Source organism: Scyliorhinus torazame, chromosome 11, assembly GCF_047496885.1.
Source record: "Scyliorhinus torazame isolate Kashiwa2021f chromosome 11, sScyTor2.1, whole genome shotgun sequence".
In the NCBI taxonomy this organism is placed as follows: Eukaryota; Metazoa; Chordata; class Chondrichthyes; order Carcharhiniformes; family Scyliorhinidae; genus Scyliorhinus; species Scyliorhinus torazame.
In genome coordinates this window covers 198,921,746-198,945,156 of record NC_092717.1, presented here as the reverse complement: position 1 = coordinate 198,945,156, position 23,411 = coordinate 198,921,746, and the positions used below count along the sequence as shown (strand labels likewise).

General features: G+C 44.1%; 2 protein-coding genes across 6 annotated transcripts in view; one reads left to right on the top strand and one right to left on the bottom strand.

Moving 5' to 3' along the window:
* The window catches only part of tg (thyroglobulin), a 613,433-nt gene that overhangs the window by 313,940 nt on the left and 276,082 nt on the right, over positions 1 to 23,411 (bottom strand). The window lies entirely within an intron of this gene.
* The window catches only part of LOC140385756 (src-like-adapter), a 53,525-nt gene that overhangs the window by 21,527 nt on the left and 8,587 nt on the right, over positions 1 to 23,411 (top strand). For 3 of the 5 annotated variants that reach the window (XM_072468233.1, XM_072468236.1, XM_072468235.1), the window contains 4 exons: positions 12,101 to 12,191; positions 14,791 to 14,890; positions 16,227 to 16,313; positions 18,100 to 18,203. In XM_072468233.1, coding sequence (XP_072324334.1) covers positions 12,101 to 12,191; positions 14,791 to 14,890; positions 16,227 to 16,313; positions 18,100 to 18,203 — 382 coding nt within the window. The remainder of the gene's footprint in view (positions 1 to 12,100; positions 12,192 to 14,790; positions 14,891 to 16,226; positions 16,314 to 18,099; positions 18,204 to 23,411) is intronic. The other 2 variants (XM_072468234.1, XM_072468237.1) reach the window with 1 other exon arrangement.

Here is a 23,411-nt window from a genome sequence, read left to right as displayed (position 1 = left end):
GCCATGTTTTGCAATTAAATGCGAAATGGAACAAGTCGAAATGAAATGTCAGATTGGGAAGTCTAGAAGGGCAGGCCAGGAGTAGCAGCTATTTCAGTGAGAAGGCAGACAGCTTCTAATAGTCTGGCTCTTTTTGTTCCTCTACTCTTCTCTTAATTAAGAGGGTTTGCCTTTTCTCTGCATCTTGAAAGCACATTCAACTTCTCTTTTATGTGAAGGAACCCCTTTACACAATAGAGCTAATTCCGCAACACTCGGCAGAAGAAACTTTGTAAACTCAACTTGAAATTAAAGTTGGTTAAAATGTTGTTTCCACCTATCTCCCATTGTATGTAAACCAGATATTGGGGGCTGGTTTAGCTCAATTAACTAGACAACTGGTTCATGATGCAAAGCAGGGCCGCAGCATGGGTTCAATTCCTGTACTGTCTGAGGTAATTCATGAAGGACTCCCTTCTTAACCTTTCCCCTCTCCTGAGGTGTGGTGATCCTCAGATTAAATCACCACCAGTCAGCTCTCTCTCTCAAAGGGGGAAGCAGCCTACAGTCATTTGGGATTGATGCACGATCAATTGCACAAAGACTAAAGTTGGATACAACTGTGGCTTTATTACAGTCAGATGCGTGGCCTCCTGCTGCAGCTGGCGAAATGGCAGGGCACTGGAGGTCATGCATAGTTATACAGTTCTCCGTGGGCGGAGCCAGCCGGCAGGAGCTACCGGCGAACCTGTAGTGCAGGTCCTACCTTACATCTCCTATTACAGTGGTTCACCACAGGGACAATGGTGACTTTACTTTACTTAGTGGCTTAAAGGAAGGTGACATTTTATTTCCATATTTACCATTATATACCTTATAAACACATGAGGCACAACAGTATAAAGGTTATGTTACTGAACATGTCACACAATTCCACCCCTCTCACAATTAAAGTCAATAATTATTAACCTTCCTCCACAAATCTTGCTATCTAAGACAGAAAGTTGTTGAATAAAACTGTTGAAGCAGTCAGTATATACTGGCTCAAGAGACAGATAGATATGCACTTTGAGAGAAAATAAACTGAGATGATAGGAGGGTAAAAATCACACCCAGAGCCCGCACCAGATCCGGTGTCAAAACTGTAAATGGAATTTCATTTAAACATGTTAAGATTATCAATGGTGATAGCAGGACTAGGGGTGGATTGTCAAACGGCCGAATGAATTCTGGTAAATGGAAATATAATGCAGAGAAGCTATATGAATTTGCTGCATTAGTTTTATTTACGCATAGCATTTTGTTACTTTTCATTTGAGTGCAGGCGGAACGGTAGCACAATGGTTAGCACTGTTGCTTCACAGCGGCAGGGACCTGGAGTCAATTCCCGGCTTGGCTCACTGTCTGTGTGGAGTCTACACGTTCTCCCCATGTCTGCGTGGGTTTCCTCAACACAAGTGCTGTTAGGCGAATTGGACATTCTGAATTCTCCCTCTGTGTACCCAAACAGGTGCCGGAGTGTGGCAATTAGAGGATTTTAACAGTAACTTCATTGCAGTGTTAATGTAAGCCTACCAATGACACTAATAAAGATAATAAATATAATAAATATTATTATATTGTGATATGATTTGCGTTATTATGAATGTAACATTCTAAAGCCCTATTTCCTTGTGCATTTAAATGTTAATCTCATCTCAATGTTGTAATTGATTCAATTTTATAAATTTCTCCTGGTAACATATTATTTACAATAATAGCTCAAAAATCACCCCAAAGCTCCTCTTCCAGCAGTAAATCTGATGCTTCCTTGTTACTGAGTAACTGAACTGTAAGATTTCGCTATTTACCTATTCAAACCTTTGCATAATTTTAAACATGCTTCTTCATCCTTACTTAACCTCCTGGGAGTAGGGATCAGTGAAGTAACCGTATAGCATTTAGTAGGCAATGCATTTGAGAAACAAACAATGGGCGCGATTCAACTAATTGGGCCCAAAGTCCGATAGCGAGCACGCTTAGCCACGTGTTTCCCGGCATTCAGTGCCGAGAAACACATGGCTATACAACGCGACTTGAGTTGTATCAGGGGCCTCAGCAGGGAACACGTGGCCAAGGCCGCACATAGCCCCGTTTTTTACACTGGGGAACTCTGCTCACCAGACCGCCCCAGTGTAGCGGGAAACTGGGACTGCAGTTCTAAATGGCATCCCGAGGCCTCCGAGGTGACCCCGGACACCCGCAGTTTGAATGCACTAGGGGAGAGTCTCAGCCACCCTCGTACCACCCAACACCACACAGGACACCCCAGGCTCAATCAAAAGCTTGCAAAAAATGTCAGCTAGGCGCCTCGGCAGTGCCATGCTGGCACTAAGGTGGCACTGCCATTGTGCCAGGCTGGCACTGAGGTGGCACTGCAATTGTGCCAGGCTGGCACTGAGGTGGCACTGCCATTGTGCCAGGCTGGCACTGCCAGGGTGCCACAGTGCCCAAAGTGCATGCAGCCAGGGGCCACCAATCCCTTGGGAGACCCCCACAAGTGCCATTGCATCTGAGCCCCGTTTGTGGAGACCAGTACCAAATGGCACTCGCCCAAGGTTTCCGAGGGAAAGGGGATGAATCCCAATGCCTCAGGTACCACGGGAATCTGCACATTAAAGCGAGACTAGCTGTCTCGCTCTGATATGCAGATTTGCCAAAAAGTGATCCCACTGATAATGGGAGGCATTTATTCCATAACATCTTGCGAGATCGCGTTAGATCTCGGGAGGCATTGCGAGCCGGGTAGATCCCGGGAGTGGTGTGTCTCCCTGCTTTTCTCGGCCATGCTGCGCCGCAATGAACTGCCCTCCAGCACAAAATGGTCATTGAATCACACCCAACATATTTTGAATCTCCATTAAGCTTCCTAAGTGAATAAAGTGAATTTGGTGGTAATTTTGTTTAAATTAAAACATGAAAAAATGCATCCATTGATCTATACCCTTGGAGAAAGGAAACTGTGGTGTCGGTTGGGGGGAGGGTTGATTGCGGGGCAGAAGGGGTGGTTGGTGTTGTTTGGGGGATGTTGTTTGGAGGAGAGGAAGAAGAGAGAAGCATTGCTTTAATGAAGTCTGTGCGTTCCAATAACTGTAACTTTAACCTGCTGATGTTCCTTCCCTCCCATCACCGAAGGCAGTAATTGCTGCTGTTGCTTTGTAATATCACCTCACAGTATCTTTGATCTCATGTCACATGAGCTGCAGATCTTTCACAAAAAGGTTCAGAACTATGCTGAGACACTTGATGCAACACTGATAAAGGCTAATTGTGCTGTCGTTCCAGGTGAAAAAAATCTTGTTTTGAGGCTTAAAAAATGTTTTTCTTGTTTTGGGACATTTCCCCTTTAAGTGGGCGTGGTCCGGGGCCTCTGATGTCACGAAGCTTGTGACGTAGAGAGTAGGAAGCGATTGCGCATGTGCAGATCGCTGTTCCTTTACTTTGCGCCCTTCTCTCAACTGCGCGGGTGCGGCACCTTTTCCAAGATGGCCGCCAATCAAAATTGTCGTTCGTTGCTCGCCTCCCTCGGCCTCGTGGTTAGTATTGGCGCCTCTTTTACCGTTTTCTGTTGGTTTCTTTGTGTTTTCCTCACAGTATTGTTCGAACTTGGCTAGGACTGTCTGGAAGTCTCTTTTCTTGCCCTCTGGAGTACTTGAAGGTTTTGAAGATTTGTTCTGCATTTTCACCCGCAATTGTGAGCAGAAGCTCTGTCCTTTCTGCATCGGCCACGTTTTGTAGGTCGGCTGCTACCAGGAAGATCTCAAACCTTTGCCTGAATGCACGCCAGTTTGCACTGAGATTGCCATGGCACCTGAGCCGCTGTGGAACTGGAATCTCGATCATCTTGCCTGGGTGCTGTTGCTGGTTGTCACGGTTTGCTGAGTTGAAACTATATGGATTTAAACAGTCACTCCTTGGTACCTTGTTTTTGTATGCTCTTGACGTAGCATAAGCTGTTTCCTTGATGTGCACTCTGACAAAGGAAGGTTCAGACTTGGAGATAGCTTTAACACGTTTATTAAACTGTTAACAATTCTCCTACTTGGATTTGACTCTCCTGTTAATCCTGCTATAGCTACTCAGACTAACTAACCAGTCTGCTACAATACATGTGGTGGGTGTGATGTATTTCAATCAACCCTGTCTGTACTCACTAAGTGTCTCCACTGGAAAGAGGAAGATCATGTGTGCTGTGTCCTTATATATGGATTGGTGTAATGCCCCCCTGTGATAGTGTCACGTCTGGGTGTGTCGTGACTGCCTATTGGTCGTGTCCTATCTTACTGACCTATTGATTGAATGTCTGTGTGTCATGTCTCTGGTGCTCCCTCTGGTGTCTAGCTAGGTGTAGTGTGTTCACATTAACCCCTTGTGTATTTACAGTGATGCATATCACCACAGCAACATACACGTTTTTGTGCATGTTGCAGTCTGGAGCTATGGATAGTGATGGTAGAGGATCCACAGCTGTCCTTCTTTCACATAGTTGACCAGCTCCTGCTCTTACCACCTGCTATTGGCATGTGTTGGAAGGATGAACCATCTTTGAGTGAGCTATGAATGCACTTGCCTTGGTCATCGAGTCCTGAGGCTGTACTTGAATCTAGAGCTTCTGATTCAGGGGCAAGAATGTGACTCAATGTGCCACAAGTTCTCCTTTTCTTGTGTGTCACATACCATTTAAGAATAGTCAAGCATCTGGACAATGGCTTTTAACACAGAACCCTGAGCAAATCTATTATTATGGGGGCAGATGAAGGGGAACTTCGCCCTTCATCAAACTCAGACCTAAAGAATTCTTGAGACTGACACTGGTTGTCCAAAATCAAAAATATTCTGCTCTTCAGGATGGATATTTCATTAGCTCTTCAGACATATTTCCATTCTTCTTACTGCAAACACACAACCCCAAAAGCACATGAAAATATATCTAGAGGTTCAGAAAAGGGGCTGATTTTTTAATAGTTGATAAAAATAAGCAAGCACTAGCTTTTGAAGCCTGACAAATAAAGTCTGCATATATGTAGCACTGCAGGGTTTTTTTCGGAACTGGACCAATGGAAACTTTGGTCAGCAGTACAGCTCCACTTCCCTATTTAAGGTTCAGTCTGATGCATCTGATAACACAGTAGTTACAGCTGGGAAACCAGCCTTGATCTTTTGTTTAAAAATAGGGACTGACATTCTTTTTCTGCTACGTCTTTTCTAGTTGGTTATCGTTTTCTCTCTAAACTACTTTTAACACACCGGTTAATGCGTTCACCTCTTAACCTGTTCAGAAGAAAGAGAGACTTAAAAACAGAAACTTCTGGAAATATTCTGCAGGTGTGGTGACATCACTAGAGACAGAGAGAGAGAGTTAAAGCTTCAGGTTGATGTTATCACTCACTTAGCATAGAGTCATAGAATTCCTACGGTGCAGAAGGAGGCCACTCGGCCTATCGAGTCTGCACCAACCCTCTAAATAAGCACCTTACGTAGGCCCAGGCCCTTGACCTAGCCCCGTAACCCCACATAACCTGCACATCTTTGGACACTAAGGGCAATTTAACATGGCCAATGCACCTAACCTGCACATCTTTGGACTGTGGGAAGAAACCGGAGCACCCGGCAGAAACCCACGTAGACACGGGGAGAAAGTGCAAACTCCAGACAGGCAGCCAACCAAGGCTGGAATTTGCCCTGGGTCTCTGGCACTGTGAGTCAGCAGTGCTAACCACTGTATGCTGCCCAAGACTTGAAACATTAACTCTGTTTGTCTCTCCACAATTACTGCCAGCCCTGCTGAGTATTTCCAACATTTTCTGCTTTCATTTCAGATTTCCCGTATCCGCAATATTTTGCTTTTGTAAGAAAGTTTTGCACTTGTGTTCCATCTTTTACAACCTCAGCATGTCCCAAAGCGCTTCACAGTCAACCAAAGTGTTGTCACTTTTGCAATGCAGGAAATACAGCAGTCATTTGACATATATAGCAAACTTCCACATCAGAAATGCAGCTTGTATATTTTTATTAACGGTGACAAAGGGGTAAATATTGACCAGGAGCAGGAGAACTCTCTTCAAAAAAATGTCGCCGGATCTTCTACTCTCAGCTATGAGTGAAGAAAAGACCTTGCTTTATCATCCACTCCAAAATTCAGCAACTCTGAAGGTGGACACTGGAGCATCTGCCTAAATTACATTCCCAAATATCTGGAAAGCCCATGAAGCCATCTGGCTTATCATTGCTCTTCAGGGAAGGAAATCTGTTATCCTTGCCTGGGTCTGGATTCTGGGCTGCTTCCCACCAGTGGTGGAGTTCCCAATGTGGCGGAGAATCAGGCGTCATGAACAAAACAGGGTCAGTGCCTTTCCTCCCGCTGGTGGGGAGATCGAGGTTCGCACCCGCGCACCAGGCCGACGATGTAAGTGGGTGACCCATCTGCATCCACTTCATGGGTCGGGTCCGCGTGATTCTCCGGTCCTCTGGGTCGGGAAGTACGTGGACGGGATTTATTATGGGTATTTCCCAGCGTGACCCTGAGTTTGGGGACAGCATGGTGAGTCAAGGGGATAACCCCTTAAGGGAATTGCCCCCAAAGTCCATGCAAGAGTCTCCTTATTTATGGGATCTCTGTGAGGGTCCCTTTATTTAGTGGGTTTCTGGGGGGGCCCCTTTAATTAGAAGGTTGCCAAAGGGGTCCTTCTATCTAGGAAGTTTCTAGCGGGATACCTTTACTTAGGGGGGCAATTTGGGTCACACCTGTACTTCGGGGAAGGGGAGGAATAGTGAATCGCTTCCTGATCTGCTCTCCCAGAGGGAACATGAATCAATTGCTACTTACTACGCTGGCAGAACAGACCCAAATGGAGAATCTCGTCCCCTGGTCTGGCCTACATTTGACTCAGGATCCACAGCAATGTGGATGACTCCTAATCACCCTCAGGATTGGACAATAAATGCTGCCCCAGCCAGTGACGCCTACATCCCACGAACATTTTTTTTTAAAAGGCAAAAAGCTTTAAAAAAGCCTTTAACTCAGAGATAAGGGCTACCATTGAGTAACAGTTAAAAGACAGAAATCTGCAAATGCATAAGTGTTGGAGAAATACATCCGGAAAATGAAGACCTAACATTTAACATTTAAGTAAAATCGGATGTGAAGTCTAAGGTGCATAATTCTGAGTGAAATTTCAATATTTAACCCAGTGCTATCTCCGTACTGTGAATATCATGAGATGAAGCACTCACAGGACAAGCATAGTACAGACAGATATGCTGGCAAGTTCCATCTCAAAGGTTCTTTGCATAAGTTTGCAGTTGTGCAAGTCAGAGTTTATTGCACCACATAGTGTGATCAGCGCACGTGCTTAAAACGAAACATTGCACAACCAATTTCCGATCCCTGCTTCTCTAAAGTACTTTCTCATGAAAACTTCAACCAGAGGAACATTCCTTCAGAGTTCTTTTCTCAGCGTTTGCACTTAACAGGGTGAAGCTAAACAGAACACTTGTCCATTTTAAGCACTCAGTGTGTGCGTCAAGAGCCCAAAGATAGGCTGAATTCTCCCAAAATGGGGCTATGTCCCTACGCCGATATAAAAACGCTGCCGTTGCACTCCCCAGTTTCCTGCAAAAAGTAAAAGGCGATTCACTTACCTTCTGGGGCTAGCAGGGACCCGGGGAGCTTCACACAGCTTTGGCTGCGGATACGGGCCCCCGCACTTCCGGTTCCGAGTCCGCGCAATCGCACGCAGCGGCCTCCACTGGCTGCACAGAGCGCCATGGTGGACTCGGACCACACACCATCACAGACAATGTAGCCCCCCCCCCACCTCGCCCGGCCACGGGCCGCTGCATCGGACCAGCTCGATCGCTGCCTAGGCCACCCATAAGGCACCCCCCCCCCCCCCTCCCCGGTGCTCGAATCCCCCGCCCACCATCAGGGCGACCATGGATTGAGTCTGCAGCCGCCGCGCTAGAGTCCCGACCGGCCATATCACATTAGTTACACGCCGTCGGGAACTCGGCCTGTCGGGAGTGGAGTATCGTTCGGAGGGCCTCTGGCAATGTCCCCCCAGCCACGTGACATAATTCGTGGACAAGCGATTGTCCTGGTCCTGGAGAATCGCCAGATCGGCGCCAGCCCGATTTGGAGAGGAACTTCGATTCTCCGCCCCCGCGCCAAACCCGATTTTGGCGTGGGGATGCGGAGAATCCAGCCCAGGAAATAGCAATAGTGGAAACAGAGTAAAGGTCTAACGAGTGCCTTGTATAGTTTTAGCAAGAATTCCCTATTTTTATACTCCATTCCCTTTGAAATCAAGGTCAATGGTCCATTTGCCTTCCCTATCACCTGCTGAACCTTCATGCTAGCTTTTTATGATTTATGCACAGGGACCTCCACATCCCTCTGTGCTGCCGTCTTTCTTCATTTAAAAAATATTCAGCTCCTTTAGTCTTCCTACCAAAGTGCATAACTTCACATTTTCCTACATTATATTCCGTTTGCCAAATTCTTGCCCACTCACTTAACCTGTCTATACCCCTCTGTAGAATTTTTGTATTATCCTCACCACTTGCCTTCCCACCTATTTTTGTGTCATCCACAAATTTGGCAATAGTACATTCACTTCCCTCGTCAAAGTCATTGATATATATTGTAAATAATTGTGGCCCTAGCGCTGATTCTTGTGGCACCCCACTAGTTACGGGTTGCCATCCTGAAAACACCTCTTATTCCAACCCTCTGTCTTCTATCAGTTAGTCAATCCTCTGTCCATGCTAATATACTACCCCCAAAACCACGGTCTCTTATCTTATTGAGGAGCCTTTTGTGCGGTACCTTATTGAACACTTTTTGGAAATCCAAGTATATCACATCTACTTGTTCCCTTTATCCTTCTTGCTCATTACCATCTCAAACAGTTCTAATAAATTTTTCAGAAATGATTTCGTCTTCGTGAAGCCATGCCAACTCTGCTTGATTATATGCGTATTTCTAAATGCCCTGCTATTACATCCTTTTATAATGGACTCTAACATTTTCCCAATGATAGATGTTAAACTAACTGGTCTGTCGTTACCTGTTTTTAGTCTCCCTTACTTTTTGAAAAAGGGCAGTTTTCCAATCCTCTGGGACTTTTCCAGAATTTAAGATTTCTTGGAAGATTACTACCAGTGCTTCCACTATCTCTGTAGCTATTTCCTTTAATATCCTAGGATGCAACAATCAGGTCTAGGCGACCTATCAGCCAATAGCCCCATTGTTTTCCCTAGTACCTTTTCACTAATGATTGTTATTGTATTTATTTCCTCCCCCCACAACCTTTTGCCCTTGATTATTTGTTTTTGGAATGTTATGAAGACTGATGCAAAATATTTATTTAACTCCTCTGCCATTTCCTGGTTCCCCATTATTATTTCCCGAGTCTCATTCCCTAAGGAGCTTATGTTCACTTTGGCCTCTCTCTTCCTTTTTATATATTTAAAGAACCTTTTACTGCCTGCTTTTATATTACTTGCTAGTTAACTCTCCTGGTTTATCTTCTTCCACTTTATTTATTTTTTGGTACCTTTTTATTGGCTTATAAAACTTTCTCAGTCCTTTGGCTTACCACTAATCTTTGCCACATTGCATGTCTTTTCTTTCAGTTTAATATTATCCTTAACTTCCTTGGTGAACCATGGTTGATTTTATTCTCTTCTTAGAATCCTTCTTCCTCACTGGGATGTATCTTTGTTGTGAGTCAGGAACTATTTTCATAAATGTCAATCATTGCTGATCAGCAATCTTTTCGGTTAAACTCCTTTCCCAGTCCTCTCCAGCCAACTCTGCTCCCATTCATCAGCAATTAAGTTTAGCACAGTTGTTCCTGACCCAAGTTTCTCACTCTCAAACTTAATGCTAAAGTCTACCATGTGATGGTCGATGTTTCTCTGCGGATCGTTTACTCTGAGATTGTTTATTAAACCTGCCTCATTACACATTAGCAGATCTAAAATAGCCAGATCCCTGGTTGGATCCATAATATGTTGTTCGAGGGAACTATCCTGAGCACAATCTATGAATTCTTCCTCATGGTTACCTCTGCCAATTTGACTTTCCCTAATCAACATGAAGATTAAAGTCACCCATGATTAATGTACTGCCATTTTTACATGGCCTCATTATTTCCTGATTTTTCCTACAGTTTAGCTACTACTGGACCTGTAAATACTCCCACCAGTGTCTACTTCCCCTTGTTAAGGCGGCGCAGTAGCACAGTGGTGAGCATTGTTGCTTCACAGCACCAAGCTCCCAGGTTCGATTCCTGGCTTGGGTCACTGTGCGGAGTTTCCCCGTGTTTGCGTGGGTTTCTTCCAGGTGCTCCGGTTTTCTCCCACATATCCCGAAAGACGTGCTTGTTAGGTGAATTGGACATTCTGAATTCTCCCTCAGTGTATCCAAACAGGCGCCGGAGTATGGCGACTAGGGGATTTTCACAGCAACTTCACTGCAGTGTTAATGTAAGCCTACTTGTGACATTAATAAAGATTATTACTGTAATTTCTTACCTCCACTCATATGGATTCTACATCTTCCAATCCACTATCTGTTCTTGCTGTCACATTTATTCCACAAAGCTACCCCACCACTCTTTGTCTGTCCTTATGAAAAAAGATCACACAACCCTGAATATTCATTTCCCATTCCTTGTAAACATGTCTCTTTAATCTAAGAGGAATCTCAGTTTAACTGTTCATCTGTAAAATGGCACCTCTGACAGTGAACCACTTTTCAGTCCTGTACTGAAGTGTCAGCCTAGATTTTTCACCCAAATATTTGGAGTGAGATCTTAGGCCACAAACCTCTGACTCAGAAGAGAGAGCTGCTACTGCTATCTTAATGAATGCCAAATTCCCTTTATGCCATAAACACAAGCTGGTCCATGACTAGCTTGCAATTGTCAAAACCCATTCCACAAAGGCCCCCCCTATCATCGTATGGAGAGATACATTTTAATCTCACGTTTTGCTTTTGTTTGGACAGTTGCTGCACCCCAGTGCCATTTTTTGATTGTGAAGTGCCTTGAGATAATCTGATAAACACACACAAATTAGTTATTTTTCTACTTCGGGATGCAGTATATGCATCAGGTGGTAAGTGGCGCATATTAGGGAGGAAAGGCTGATCATGGGTCATGGGGAATGGGCAGGAGAATGGGGATGAGAAACATATCAGCCATGATTGAATGGCGGAACAGGCTCGATGGGCCGAATGGCCTAAATCTGCTCTTGTGTCTTATGGTTCTAAAGGAGACTTTGGACCTATGGTTTCCAAACTTTCCACCACTGAGGATTTCATTGCCTCATGTCTGCATCTCTTGTATATTTATTGATAGAGATTCATTGGCATGACAAGCCAGCTCTGTTATTGTTGTATCATGTGACGATGGAAGAAGGTAGAGATGGACCTTTGTCTTTTTCGGTATAGCCAAGTCAAAGCTATCATGTTTTTTGAGTAGCCTGAGTGATCCAGGTCAATGTTTTAAACACTGCATTATCCAGGTACAAACTATCTTTTACCCTGTACCATACAGGTAAACAAACCTGGTTTCAGTAATTCTGTATGTGACTCATAGAACTCATAGACTCCCTACAGTGCAGAAGGTTTGGCCCGAGTTTGCACCGACCCTTCGAAAGAGCACCCCACCCACACAACCCCATCTAATCTAAGGGAAAAGTTAACATGGCTAATCCAACTAGTCTGCACATCTTTGAACTATGTGAGGAAACCGGAGCACCCGGAGGAAACCCATGCAGACATGGGGAGAAAGTGCAAGCTACACACAGACAGTCAGCCATGATCTGATTGAATGACGGAGCAGGCTCGGAGGGCTGAATTGCATACTTCTACTCCTAATTCCTATGTTCCTATGTATTCCTATGTCCCTATGTCACCCAATCGAACCAGGGTCCGTGGCCCTGTGAGGCAGCAGTATTAGCTAACAACTGTGCCACCGTGCCACCTTTAGCCATGACTGTATAGTTGGACAGTTTAATTTAGTTGACGGCTGGCTTTCTTCTGATTTAGGATATCTCATTTTTTTGCTTACAGTGTTTAAGTACAAATATTGAGGATTCAGACATGGGGAACACCTTGAGGTCTGCAACTGAGAAAGAACCAGCTTTTCAGAAACCCTTTACCGGTAAGATGTGACTCAATGCTATCGCTGAATGATGAACACAGATGAGGAAAATGAATTAATAGATACTCTGAAATATCTTGTTTTATTATCATATTTTGTTTTCTAATGCTCCTATGAAGTGACTTGTGGTTTTATAATTACATTTAAAGTACCATACAAATAAAAATTGATATTCTTGAAGGCTGAGGTAATTTTGTAACTCACTAAATATCCATTAATGGGCACATTTCCAAGCAGCGCCCTATCAATGGCAATTTGCAAGAATGTTTCACCAGAAAGTGATAAGAAACACATCCGTATTTGCAGTTACGCACAGCAAATTCCTCATTTCAAACAGGCCACTCAAAAATATTTTCTGAGCCATCAAAACCAGGTCCCACAAACATCAATTGGCAATGATCAGTTTTTGTTCTAATTCATGTATTGAGTTTTTATGAAAGATCATCGCACTGAAATGCTGGGCGGGGTGCTCCGGTCGCCGACGCCGAAATCACGTTAGCCGATCGGCCGGAGAATCCCGGTTTGCGCCAAAACCGTGGGCGCCACCGCTTTTGCGATGCTCCGCCCCCTCAAAAAGGGCATACTTAAAGAGTATGCCACATGCCGTCGGGACCCGGTGGGCCGTGCAGCACTTATCCTTTTTTTTGTGGCCGGTTGTGGACTGAGTCCAGCGCCGCCAGTCGGGGGGGAGCCGTTCCGTGGGCATGGGGGGGGGGGGGGGCTTCAGCGGGGGCTGAGGGGCCTGGTGGGGGGTGGTCTGGGAGTGGTGAAGCTGGTTACAGGGGGGGTAGTTTTGGCAGGCTGGGTCTGCACGCTGCCGGCGCCATGTTGTACGAGGCGGCCACCGCAGGCCGACGCCTTGCGCATGCGCGACCACGGATCTGGCAATTCTCCGGCCATATACACAGGTTATGTTGTGCGGCTGCAAGCCCCCCCCCCCCCCCCCCCCCCCACCAGATAGAGGATCGGTGCAGCTTTTGCGTCATTTTTCTGGCGTAAAACGCCACTATTCCCACACCGGCGTCAGCACTCATTCTGCAAATCGGAGAATCCAGCCCGCTAATTCTACTCCCTCAACACAGGCTGCATGACTCTCTGAGTATCTCCAACACCTGCACTATTTTGACTTTGTGATCTGCTTTTGTGATGATTGAGGTACAGAAATTCACCAAAACTCCAGAGATAACACGTCTGATCGCCTTTGGAATAGTGTCATGGATGTCTTACATCCACCAGAGAGAGCAGACGTGGATTGACATTTGGTATGATCCTTTCAGTACTGCCCTGAGGCTGGCTTCTTCGGTTCACCAGCCGTGTGTCTTGGCGGCGCGCCGTTCGCTGGCAGAATTTCCCATTGAAGCCACCCCGCTGCTGCCAGTAAACCTGCGGCGGGGGTGCGCTGCTAGCGGGAAAAGAGAATCCTGGAGAATTCCGGCCCTAGTGTGTCAGCCTGATTTAGTGCCCATGTCTGGAATTAAATTTAGAAGAGTAAGACATTATTTGGTGGAAACATACAAGATCCGGGATCTTGACAGGGTGGATGTGTGAGAATCTCAAATTAGGGGGGGGTCACTGTTTAAAAATAAGTGGTTGCCTATTTAAAATAGATCTGAGACAATTCACTTTCTCACAGACCGGTCATATATTCGTAACCCACAAACGCCTGTGCAAAATTTAGAGCTGCACCAGTCACAACAAATAGATCGAGACCCATTGGTAGCTTTACCCAACAAAAATCTAAGAACCTCAGTCTTGAAAATTCCTATTGGCTCAGGATCCCCAGCCTTTTGGGGAGAGGATTACAGATTTTCCTTTTCCTTTGTGTGAAAAAAGTGCTTCATTAAATCACCCCTAAAATCACCCCGTTCCCTCTTGTTCAGCATTCCCCCACCTGAGGAAATGGCTTCTCAATGTCTACTCTGAGGGCTGAATTTTCACCTTAGAGTTGGGTTGTGGAACAAGGTAAATTTTCTAGCTTGGCATGCCCACCTCAAGAGAAAATACCTGCAAATGTGGGATCTTCGTTTTGTGTGCTAGGGAGGAAGGGGTTGGGAGGGTGGTGGAGGGGGTGGCGGTGGGGGGAGGAGGGGGCGGGAAACTGGAGTTGGGCTTTCCGCCGCCAGAATGAGTTTGGAGGCAGCCACAGGGGGCGCCGATGCGGGTTGTTTGAAAGGCCTGCCACGATGCTGTGTGACTTTGTCTCAGCCACAATAAAATTGTTAAAACAGAAGCTCCCCTCAGGCTCTCACGCCCCCTCAACCCCCACATACTCTCCATGCCCCATCCATACCAACTCATGCTGCCATCCCCCATGGAATCCAGCGTCCCATATAATTCTGCACAATTAATGCTACCTTGCAACAACATCTCAAAATGATTTAATTAACTGTAAAGTTCTATATAAGTGTAAGTTTTTTTTTCCTTTATCTATTGGCTGTTTGTTGGACCTTGCTATGTGATAGTTAACTAACTCCTAAATTCATTGGCTGTTACATGTTTTGGGATGCCTTTAGGCCATAAATGTACATTCTTCCTTTCTTTAAACTGTTTTGGGTGACAAGTTCACCACAGGTTACACCCATATTTCCCTATTTTTCAGCAGACAGCAATGATATGCTTGTAACGATCTATGACTACCCACCCGCAACAATAAGCCAGCCTATCTTCAGGATAGGGGAGAAGCTGCGCATTGTAACAGAGTAAGTAAAATCCTACTAATAAATAACACAGAGAGAAGCCTCAGTAATGATCATTGTAGGAATCTATCCTATGGTTCAACCTCTTCTGAGCTGTAGAGAGTGGAAATGCAGAAGAAAGGGGAACAATGCTCAGCCAATACAAAGGTGTAAATTTGCAACTCATATTTGCAACATTTCCAGTTAGGAACTGCTGTATCTCGGCTAAAAAGAAGTTCAATCCAGGGAGTTTCAGAGCATGTATCTTAGAAGTGGCACAAACAAGTGAGGTCGCGATGAGGTAGGTATAAACCAGTTATGTGCAAAGTTCCTGGGAAATAACCGACACGACACTTGACTAATGTTGAAGTTAGACAGAAACTTTCCAGGAAATTCCTGACCACCGAGTCTCACGATAGTCGAAAAAAAATCAAAGATTTATTGCTGTGATAACGACTAAATTTGAAACCTCTGTTTAGATTCAAGCCGTGTAACTCAAACTCGGTCCCATTACTCAACATAAAAATGAGAAATAACTTGAATCTATACAACACCTTCATTATCCTCAAATATCCCAAATAATTTCACAGTCATTGAAATACTTTTGGAGCCAATATTGCAGGCTACCTGACACTAATATAAGAGGGTCTCACAGGCTGAAACAATGTATGAGATCATCTATTTTTGTGGTGTTGGATGAGATGCAAAACTTGGCCAGGACACAGAGAGAAATGCCCTGTCAAATAACATAAAGTGACTTTTAATGGACTGACTGGACCTGTATTTAACACCTTGTTCAAAATATCAGGTGATATATATACACACACGGTCCATTTAGTGTATGTATATAGGTAGGCATAAACCAGTTATGTGCAAAGTTCCTGGGAATAACCGACGTGACACTTGACTAATGTTGAAGTTAGACAGAAACTTTCCAGGAAATTCCTGACCACTGAGTCTCAATTGGACTAGTTTCAATTGGACAATAAATTCTCTGCATGCTTGCTTGGCCTTGTTTTTTTTAAAGAAGTTTTTTAAAGATTACATGGCTGTTGGTGGATATGGATGCCTAATCATGCTGCCACGGACTTTTCCTGCCCATCGGTTTCAGTATGTTTGCATCTCATTGAAAAGATGGCACATGCAGCAGTATGGCACTCCCTCAGCGCTGCACTTGAAGTATCAGATCAGATTATGTGATCAAGTCTCCAAAATGGGACTTAGAATTCATGACGCTCTAACTTAGAGGTGAAGTGTTACTGAGCCAGATTGACATTATAGCATTGAAACACATGCCAAATACTTTTGTTCCTTCATAAAGTGAATGCTCCACTCACACAACTCTCTTTCTTGTTTCCAGAGAAGGTGATTGGTGGAGGGTGAGGTCCATCAATGCTGAATCTGAGAACTACATCCCACGTGCCTGTGCCGCTCGAGTTTACCATGGGTAGGTAATCAAAGAAGGCACATGCAACAGTATGGCACTCCCTCAGCGCTGCACATGAAGTATCAGATCAGATTAAAACAAGACTAAAAGTGTGGGCAGGTGGGCAGCTAATAAAGTATGCTACCATGGCTGCAAGCACACTCTCTACTTCTGAAATTTAAATGATGTTGGCCAGGTTTCCTAAGCATCAGGGAACCCAGTAGTTTCCTCAAGGATAGGACTTGGTGGATTCAGGAGGCAAGTGCCTTAACTACTTACTCTCCAGGTTTTGTGTCTGCCTGAGGAGTCTCTGAGCCCAACCCCACCATGACCTTCCCCACCCCCAGCCTAAAGTCCTCCAATCTACCTTCACCAAACCCACCTGGTCCTCATCTCCCAATCCCAACCAGATCCCGATCCATTTCCTCCACAAAGGCCTCCGATGTGTTCTCTAAATTCATTGTTCCTCTATGCCTATATTACAAACCTTGAATTTATATTGTATTCTTTATGGTTTTCCTTATCTGTTTTCAGAGGATTGTTTATTTGAACCTCTAGTTCTCATTGTACATTCTTTTCTTGAAGTTAATGGAAAATAAAATTGGACAAGCTATATAAATCACAACAGATTTGCTATTATCCAATTTGTGTCCACCGATAGAATTGAAATTTAATCTCAGGAGGTGCCGCATTGTCCGAAATTCTGTCTTTCAAAGGAACTATTTAAGTCTTGCCTGCCTGTTCAGATGAACGGAAAACATGTTATGCAGCATGTTTGGAAGGTTTGAAGAAGGCATCCTAGCCAACATTCCTTCCTCAACCCAAATCCTTTAATAAAAACAGAAAATGCTGGAGAAACTCAGCAGGTCTGGCAGCATCTGTGGCAGGAGAAACGGAGTTAACATTTCAAATCCGTGTGACACTCGTCTCCTTCTTTATCTCCTTTGATGTTTCTGCAAATTTCTGCACAGTTTCTGCTATTTTTCATTGACTACAAGATTTCTCGGGGATGTGCAATGGTGCCCCAATCAAATGAATATTTCTAATGAATATTTAAAATATTCTTTCTAATGAATATTTAAAATATTTTTCAAAATATTGTAATTCATTCATGACCAGATTTTATAAATTGATTACACAAGCAGGGAGGTCATGTTGGAGTTGTATAGAACTTTGGTGAGGCCACAGGTGGAGTACTGCATGCAGTTCTGGTCGGCACATTATAGGAAGGATGTGATTGCACTGGAGGGGGTGCAGAGGCGATTCACCAGGATGTTGCCTGGGATGGAACATTTAAGTTATTAAGAGAGGTTGGATAGGCTTGGGTTGTTTTCGTTGGAGCAGAGAAGACTGAGGGGCGACCTGATCAAGGTGTGCAAGATTATTAGGAGGCATGGACTGGGTGGATAGGGAGAAGATGTTCCTCTTAGTTGAAGGGGACAGTAACAAGGGGACACAAGTACAAAGTGTGGGGCAGGAGGTTTAGGGGCCATGTGAGGAAAAATCTTTTTATCCAGAGGGTGGTGATGATTCTGAATGCACTGCCTGGGAGGGTGGTAGAGACGGTTGCCTCACATCCTTTAAAAAGTATTTGGATGAGCACTTGGCACGTCATAACATTCAAGGCTATGGGCAAAGTGCTGGCTAGTGGGATGCATGTTTTTCATGCATCGGTGCTGATGCACATGCATCGGTGCAGACTCGATGGGCCGAAGGGCCTCTTCTGCACTGTGAGATTCTGTGAAATTGAGCCCTCCTTGCCTTACCCATCTGGTGATTGATCATTAGTGCCATGTTCTTTACACAGTTGGCTCTTTGAAGGAATTGGGAGACAGAAGGCCGAAGAATTGCTGCAGCTTCCTGGCAATAGAATGGGCTCGTTCTTGATAAGGCAAAGTGAAAGCCAAAAAGGTAGGTTTATATCTGTCCTATTCCGCATAAAGTGCATATGTTAAAAGTTAAAACACAGAATAGACCATTTTGCCAATCAGGATTGTTTAGATATTGGCGTTTTTCACCATTTAATTCACCCAGTCTGATTCCACTCTGCTGCTTGCTCCTTCATGACTTTTAATATGCTCCATTTTAAGAAATTAATTCCCTTTGAAAGTACTTACGTATTCTGATTTGCTTCAACTTGCGTAGTCTGTGGCAGGGATTCCACATTCTAACCTTCCTCTGTCTAAATATCAACTTTTTTATCATGTTGCAATTGTGCCATCCATGGCAGCTGGTGGGATTTACATTCAATTAATAACATCTGGAATTGAAAGCTTTCTGCAGTAATGGTGACCATAAAACTCTTATCGATTGTCATAAAATCCCATCTGCTTCACTAATAACTTTTAGGGAAGGATATCTGCCATCCTTACCTGGTCTGGCCTACATTTGACTCCACATACACAGTAATGTGATTAACTATTAACCTGCCTCTGAAAGGGCCTAGCAAGCCACTCAATTCAAGGGCAATGAGGAATGGGCAACAAAATGCTGGCCTTGTCATCGACGCCTGCATTTTTCTGAAAAAATAAATTTTTAAAATAGTTTAAAAAAATAATTGGAAGCAATCTATTAATATTAATGATATCCTGGTGGCACAGTGGTTATCACTACTGCCTCACAGCGGCAACGATCCAGGTTCAATTCCGGCCGCAGGTGACTGTCTGTGTGGAGTTTGTACTTTCTCCCCATGTCTGCGTGGGTTTCCTCCGGGTGCTCCGGTTTCGTCCCACAGTCCAAAGATGTGCAGGTTAGGTGGATTGGCCATGGTCGATTGCCCCTTAGTGTCATGATCAATGGGTGGGGTTAAGTGGCAGGGTGCTCTTTCAGAGGGTCGGTGCAGACACGATGGGCTGAATGGCTTCATTCTGCACTGTACTGTAGTGATTCTATATTCTGTGGTGCAGCTTTTCTATTGCCTTTATTATCTTTCCTAAATATTATGGTGTCAATGATGGCGGATGAAGGCTGCAGCAACAGGGATCTCCCCAGTTGTTGAAGTTCCCTGACCACTGGACCTCCATTTGTAAACGACTGTGTGTCTGCTAATATGCAACAGAATATCCAGATTATAAGATGTCTTGCACCAGATTCTACCTAGAGGAAACTAACCCCCCCCCCCCCCCCCCCCCCCCCCCCACCACCACCACCACCACCACCACCACACAGACAAGTCCTGTGTTGATCGATGAGAGTGACAAGGACAGGACAGTGAGAACTGGAAGTCCCTAACTTTGGACCAGCACATAGGTGGTTGAGTTTGATTCAGTCATATCGTTCTTGGAAGAGGAACAGCGATTCCACAGCTTTCTTCACAACTGAGCAACCCTCTTCATAAGTCACCCTGCGGGGACGGAGAACTGCCTTTGTTGCCCATGAACTTAGGCTCTGCAACATTGGCCTTGCAAGAGGTCTGAAGAGTAGACAAAGGGCAGCTAAGGGAAGAAGGCGGTGATTACACTTCTTCTGGGTCTCAACTCTTGATGCCTATGACGAGTCCAAAGAAGGCTTTCAAATCGAACTCTCCAACATTCCTAAGGAAGATAAATATCCTCCTTGGGGACCTCAATGCCAGGGTGGAAACAACTGCCCAACTCTGAAAAGGAACCATCGGAAAGGAAGGAGTTGGGATTTGCAACTCCAATGCGGTTGGCCTGCTCACCAAATGCGCAGAATACCAGTTGACAAATCCTGCCCTGTATCTATTTGATTGGAGCTAAGGAACAGAAAAGCACTGTTGCATCGCTTGGTATTTACAACGACCCCACATTCCCCACCCACCCTCACACCCACAACACCCCATCATAGCAAAGAGGAGGTAGAGGAGCAAATCTGTAGGCAAGTGTCAGATAAATGTAAAAATAATAAGAAATAATAAAACAATAAAAGGAAGAATTCTATTACACTCACTGGAGAAAAATAATGTAAAGAATAAAGAGGATGGAGAGTTGCTAAAATGTGTATAGAAGAACCTTTTTCATCAGTATGTTTCTTTCACAATGTGTATGAGCATGCCAAGCTTCCTTCTGCCTCTTCTCCATTTAATTATTTTTTTTGAAGCTGCATTTAATATTCCCATTCTCGTCTTCAAAATGTTTTTCCATAATAAGTTAGCATCTGCCATCTCGCCATCCATCCACGCAACCTCTATCCATCCGTGCACATCCTTTCACAATCTTTTTTGGATTTTTTTTGGAATAATGAAGGGCTGGACAGAGTAGATGGGGAGAAACTGTTCCCACATGTCAAAGGACCGAGAATGGGAGGGCACAGATTTAAAGTAATCAGTAAAGGAAGGAAAAAGTGATATGAGGAAAAACCTTTTCAGGAAGCGAGTGGTTAGGATTTGGAGTGTATTGCCTAAGAGTGTGGTGGAGTCAGGTTCAACTGAAAAGGAAGAATGTGCAGGGTTACATGGAAAAGGTGGGGCACTGGGTGAGTTGCTCATTTGGAGAGCTAGTGCAGTCACGATGGGCCAAATGGTCTCCTTCTGCACTGTAACACTTCTATGATTATGTTAAAATTTCCATTACCCTGCATTTTAGTACCAGTAAGTTTTGATATGGTTCCTTCAGTTTCTAAATCCACATCATTCACATATACAAGGAGTGATTGTGATCATAGCTCCAATCTAGAGGAGATACTAATTTCAGGAATTTAGGTTACATTTTCCAAGGTTTTCTAGCCATTAAAATAAATTCAAAAGAAACACGTTACGGCTGGAAATCTCCGGCTGTTTGCTGGCGGCAGGATTCTCTTTTCCCGCCGGCAGCACACACCCGCCCGTGGGTTTCCCAGCGGCATGGGATGGATTCAATGGGAATTCTCATTGACTGCAGCGGGAGCAGAAAATCCTGTCACCAGTGAACACCACGCTGCCGCCGAGAAACCTGCAGCTGGGAAGCGGAGAACTTTGCCCGAGTGCTTACGTTAAAACCAGCCAAGCTAAAATTCAGTACATTTCCATTCTATGCTGTTCTTTTTTGAATGGATAGATGATCTAAAATGTGTTGAATGGGCTTCCTCAACTATATTCACCTGTGATCAAATATTGCAACCCAACTCTACAACCCTCCCGAGATCTCTGTATTCATACAATTCTGATTGCTTGTCTATCGCCAGTTGTACAGCAGTGCCTTCAGATACCTAAGCCCAAAGCTCTGGAATTCTGGAGGGCCCTGAACCCCTTTCTATCTTCCCATTTTTCCCATCTCATACTACTTTCTCAACACAATTTACTCCCACACAAAGCACTATTTGGTCTCATTTCATTCATTCCGTAACAAATTGGAAGACGGAACTTTTTATAGGCTGTCCTCCCATCTCAGCCCTCTGTTACCAGGCCTCACAGTACCACCCTGAATCCTGTCCAAAGCTTCACTATTTCCCTTGTGTCTTGGTGGGGGAAAAAGACTTGAGTTTACATGGTGCCTTTCATGATCACAGGAAGTCCCAAAGGGCTTTACGGCCAATGAAGTTTTGTTGAAATGTAGTCACTGTTGTCACATAGGAAATACGGCAGCCAATTTGCACACAGCAAACTCCCACAAATGGAAATGTTATAATAACCAGATCATCTGTTTTTTTAATTGTTGCTTGAGGGATAGAAATTGGCCAGGATAGGGGATAACTCTTCTGCTCTTTTTTCAAAATAGTGCTGTGAAATCGGAAATGTGGACTTGACCACACACTTCACATCTAACACTCCAGTGCAGCACTGAGGGAAGGCTGCACTGTTGGAGTTGCTGCCTTTTGAATGAAACCTTAAACTGAGACCCCAAACTAGTTGGACTTAGAATACATAGCAGTACCCAAAGCATGCATTGTTCATAGCAGTGTACAGCTTCAAAAGCGGTTGAGGACTCTCAGACTGAAGGGATAATCCTTTAAAACTGGGATGAGGAGGAATTTCTTCAGCCAGAGGGTGGTGAATCTGTGGAACTCATTACCGCAGAAGACTGTGAAGGCCAAATCACTGAGTGTCTTTAAGACAGAGATAGATAGGTTCTTGATTAATAAGTGGGTCAGAGGTTACAGGGATAAGGTAGGAGAATGGGGATGAGAAACATATCAGCCATGATCGAATGGCAGTGCAGACTCGAAGGGCCGAATGGCCCAATTCTGCTCCTAAATCTTATGGTCTTAAAGATAATGAGATTCATATTCTATAGATTGGTAAAGTAGTTAAAAAGCTCTTTTCACATAGATTAAGACTTATTTTTATAATGCAGAACATGCAGTAGAATTTCACTATACCTGATTCCTTCATTTAAATATTAATCGCTGTTTGTTTATTATCATCAGGAAAACAACTATTTATTTTTTAGATAGAGCATGCAGGTTTCCTCTTATCCATATTAGAATTTCAAGCATCCCCTTGGCATTACTAACACTGGTGTGTGACTAGGTAGTTGTTACCAATGTTTCCTATCTTAACATCTAACATTCCATCAAACAAAACTAACCTCTTCCTCACTGTGAATTCCTTTCACTGGTTTTCCACCGCACGTCACTGATTCAGGTTGTTACCTTATCTGGCTTTCTGGCTGGAACTCTCACTTCTTAGATTAAAAGGTCACAATCCACACTGGGATTTGAGAAACATATTTAAAGACAAATCTCCAACACAGTGGTAAGGAAATACTTTGGGCCGAATCTAAATCTAAATAAATCTGGCTCGGCAGATCTTGAAGATCCTATGGTACTAATAAAATAAGAGAAAACAGAAGGATTCTCTTCTGTCAGTAAATATCTCCAAGAAACAACTGCAACTCATTGACGCCCATCATTTCTGCTTACATAACACCAATTATTGTATGCCAACTCTTCACCACCAAATTTTTCCACAATGTTTAGGAAGATATAAGTTTGTGCCCTCCCACCTTGAAAAAAAACCCATCACATCTGTTCATGCCTTAATGCACCAAGTTCATTTGTTTTGAGACAAGGTCTGTTCATTTGTCTTTAAAAATAAGAAGGTTTAAATCGGAGTACCAACACGTCACCGCCATGATTCAATTGGTAAATATACTTCCTAATTGTATCCCGGGCCATAAAGGTCAAGAATATCCAAGTTTAATTTCCTGGTTTGTGATCAGATAAGCTGTTCTCCACCAGGGA